Here is a 4261-nt window from a genome sequence, read left to right on the forward strand (position 1 = left end):
CCCCCCCCCCCCCCATCTGAGTCCTGGGCTCCCTCCAGCCCCCAACCCCCAGCTCTTCCGGTGCCCCTCAATCCTGACTCACAGCCCCCCTGCTACTCCAAACCCAGGCCGCCCCTGCCGGTCCCAACACCCAGCTCTGCTGAAGACCCTCAGTCCTGCCCTGCCCCCAGCAGCAAGACGTCAGGGCCTTGGAAAAGCTATTTTGCAATGAAATTCAGGGCGGTCTCCTCCCAGGGACGTCAGAGACGCCGCATTCCCGACCGGAGCCGGACACCAAGCCCAGGTTGAACATTCTGCCCTTCCCAATTCTGCACCAGCCGTACAGAACTCGGCAGCCCCTGCCCCCCTCCCATGAAAACACCCCCCGGATCCAGCAGAGACATGCAAGGCCCAACCATCAGCCACCATTCAGGCCTCCGAATTTCAAAGCAATGCTGCCAGCAGGCTTCTAGGGGGCGATGCGCAGCCAAGGGGACTGTTTGACGTCTCATCGCAAGAGACGGAGGCCAGACCCCTGGCATTTCCTCCACGAGTCAGGGACCCCGGCGTCCTAGCTAGATCCCAGCGTGGGGGGGGGGGTTGGGGGCGGGGGGTTAGGCGCTCCCTGAAATTCCCTGCATCGAAGAGACGTGGTGTGCCATGTGTCTAGTGCAGCACAGCTGCTGAGCTCCACCCCAGAGACAGCTGCCGCTCAGCGTGTGCGCGCGGGGGCGGTCTGGGATGCTGCTGGATGAAAGGCAATACAATGTCAGGCCAAATTCCTTCCTGGTGTAACTCCATTGGACTCGGCGGAGTTACACCCAGGGTGGAGCTGGCCCGTCATGGTGATTGAGGTGGGTAGGCTGTGAGGGGAAGAGGATGATCAACCAGAACAGACCCTGCATCGATCCAGCTCCCCCCGCACCCGCCGCCTGGTCACCTCCCCTTCCCCCAGCACAACAAAGGTCCCGGGGCCCTGCCTGGCTGGGCAACAGACACCCCCCAACCTCCCTGCAATCCCCCGCGAGCTGTCAGGAACCCAGCAGAACCCCCCCCCCTCCCATGCCCACCGGCTCCCAGTAGCACCGTAACCCTTGGTGGGAAGCCCAGAGGCCAGTTCCCCCACCCAGAGTTCATAGCTACGTGGGGGAATCCGAGGTGCAGAGCTCTCCGTGCGGAGGTGGGGATGGAGAATCAGCCCAGTGATGGAGAGATGGACCAAAAAAAGACAGGCGGAGCGGCTGCCGCGGATCGCTCTGTCTCTCCAGACAGATCCCCCCCCCCACACACACACACCGCCACCACCACCACAGCCCCGGCTGCAAGGCCCGCACCGAGCCCGGCTCTGTCTGTTATGCAACGAGCGCCTCTGGAAAACGCGCACACACCTTGCCATTGTGCTGAAGCCAGCGGCAGCCAGGCAGGGCCTAGGCTCTGCCTCCCGCTGCAGGGAGCTTTGTGTCCGCCCTACAGCTCAAAGGGTCCCCACTGAACCTGCTAGATCTGACCGGTCATCACAGCGCCAGGCCGGCGTCAACCCGAGCCAGGACCCGCGTTCTGCGGCCGGGTCCCCCCCAATCCAGGCACCTCCCCGCGCCCTGGGGCTAGACACGGAGGAGACGATGATTTCCACTGTGCCCCCATCTCCCTCACAATAAAACAGAGCGTGGATCAACCCCCCCCCCCCCCGACCGCCCCCTGCGGCGCCCCCCGCCCCCAATCGTGCCCCCCCCCCCCTCTGTCTCCTGCAACCCCCCCCCCCCCCCTCAAACCCCCTGCAGCTGACCCTGCTTAATATGCAGCTCAGGTTGTCATCCTGAATATACAGCTCCCAGCAGGGGGGAAAAAAGACCATCCCCCCCCCCAGCCCCGCATCAGCGGGCTTTGCACCTGAAATCGCCGCCGCCTGGTGCTTTACCTCATCCCCAAAGAAGGTGGAATGCAGGAAGGACAGGAACCAGAGCAGTCCCATGGAGCCTGCATCCTGCAGCCGCGGCCGCGGTCTCCGTCTCGCTCTGTCTCCTCCTAAAGGGCTGGGTCCGGGGAGTGGAATTTTTTACCCGAGCGAGCCGGGCTCCCAGCCCTAGATGGCAGCAGATCCCATTTGGCTCCAGCTCTCAGACCGAAGGCAGCAGCAATGAAAAGGGAACAGTCAAGGGTGCAAGGCTAGCCGCAAAGGCGCGTGAGCCCGGGGAAAAGATGGGGGTGCGGTGGGGGGGATAGACAAGGCCTGAAGAGACAGCAAGGGAGAGGCCGGCGGGGCCAGAAGTGTCAGGGGGACGGCAGGTCCCATCGGAAACAATTATGAAAATCCACAAATCTCCTCTCAGACTAAGCGAGGCCAGCGATCAGCTGTTCTCCCCGGCCCCCGGCCGCAGACCAAGAAGAAATCAGCGAAGTTTGCAGCCAGGGAGAATTAGATTGGATATTAGGCAAAACTTTCTGTCTATACCGCTAGTCACGCTCCGGAAAAGGCTGCCTGGGGAGTTTTGGAGGACAGGTTGGACAGCACTGCTCAGGGATGGGCTAGGTTTACTTCGTACCACTTCAGCGCAGGGGGTTGGACCTAGGGTGACCAGATGTCCTGATTTTATAGGGACAGTCCTGATTTTGGGGTCTTTTTCTTCCTATTACCCCCCACCCCCCGTCCAGATTTTTCACATTTACTGTCTGGGCACCCTAGTTGGACCGCTTGAAGCCTCGTCCAGACCGATATGCCTATTATTCTATTCGGTAAACGGACAAAAACCATCTTTCCAGAACCCTCCGAGATTGTTAGACCCAAGAGAACTTTAATCAGCAAATCTGTTGCTTTCGCGTTGATTTCAGTGTAAGTACTAACTCAGAAGCTCTGTAGGGGCCGTGACACCCCGTTAACACCACGGTGCACGACTACAATCGCTTAACGGGAACTCAGCCGGCCACCGGCAACAATTCCTTCCTGACCCTTATCCGAGAAGCAAATCCTCCACCTTCTCCAAGCCCCGTCCCATCAGACACTGGTCTTCTCTGATCCTCCTTTTAGGCCCTGATCCTGCAATCCTTCAGCACCTGCAGGATCGAGCTCTTACTACTGAATTTCACTCTCCGAGGTGGGGGGGGCGGGCGCAGAGCGTGGCCCCATTGAAGTCAGCGGGAGCTTTCTCTGTCTATTTCTAGTCAGTTTCACTTCCTGATTCTCAGGCCCTCATACTGTGGACAAGGAACAGCCCTTAGTTATCTGGCATCTTTGATCCCCTAGTCGCAAAGCGGGGTTAAAGTTCACTATCCTCATTTTACAGATGGGGGAAACTGAGGCGCGGGAAAGGGAAGAGATTTGTCCAAAGTGAGCCAGTGAGTGAGAGGCAGAGAGCCAAAAAACAGAACCCAGAAGTCCTGACCCTAATGCCAACTCCCTTCTCATCTCCAGACCACACACTCCTCCCAGAGCTGGGCATACAACACAGGAGTCCTCTTCCAGCCCTGCCACTACCTCATCCTATCAGGGTGATTTCCTCCCTTTATGCCCTCCTGTCGGGCAGTGAGGCTGCTCGCTCCCCTTTCGCCCCTTGCCCGGGCCCTTTCAAAGCCCGGGCACAAAGGGGAACAGGTGTTTTGTAAGCTGCAAAATCAACACATAAACCCTGCAGGGTCCTACAGCATTTGTACTGGAAGGGGATATAATTCCTCCTGACCCTCAGCCACGCTTGTGCCCTGGAGCATAGAGATTGTCGCTAAGGCATCAGAGCAGTTCTCTGCAGAGACCCCCACGCCTGCCCTAACTGTGGCATAGAGCAGGGCCTACATTTAAAATCAGGCCACTCGCCCCATGCTCACGCCTCTCATGTGCTGACAGTACAGAAGTGACACGAATGACCTTGCAGCCTCCCAGCCTGTGCAATGACATCCTGCTCCCTTCCCCTCTTGAGGGCTCTCTGGTTGGTTCTGTTCTAGCCTCTTGCTCGGTCCTGGCTGCTCCAAACCAGGCCGAGCCGTGAACACGCCTGCACCTTGCATGCCACTCCGCTCACCGCTATTTACAGCAAAACAAAGCAGCAGCGGGAGAGGTCCCTGGGCATTTCCTGGCCACCTCAGTTCCTGGGAGGAGACGGGTTGAGAAAGGTGCCACAGGAAAGGACCCTCCAACTCCAGGAGATGTCGCCGAACAACCTCTAACGTCCTTGATGCAAACTCCCAGGTAAAGGGGAAGCTAGGTTGGATCCTTCTGCTTAGTTGTCCCACTTCTGCCCTGGGCTGCAGCTAACTGGCCACGTCCTCAACACGTGTAAACCGGGGTCGCTCC

General features: G+C 59.1%; 1 protein-coding gene across 1 annotated transcript in view; it reads right to left on the reverse strand.

Moving 5' to 3' along the window:
- Positions 1 to 2009, reverse strand: part of APC2 (APC regulator of WNT signaling pathway 2) — a 45896-nt gene extending 43887 nt beyond the window's left edge. The window contains exon 1 of the mRNA XM_034755055.1: positions 1898 to 2009. Coding sequence (XP_034610946.1) covers positions 1898 to 1951 — 54 coding nt within the window. The 5' untranslated portion in view covers positions 1952 to 2009. The remainder of the gene's footprint in view (positions 1 to 1897) is intronic.
- Positions 2010 to 4261: the final 2252 nt, after the last annotated feature.

This window comes from Trachemys scripta, chromosome 22 (assembly GCF_013100865.1).
Source record: "Trachemys scripta elegans isolate TJP31775 chromosome 22, CAS_Tse_1.0, whole genome shotgun sequence".
NCBI classification, from domain to species: domain Eukaryota; kingdom Metazoa; phylum Chordata; order Testudines; family Emydidae; genus Trachemys; species Trachemys scripta.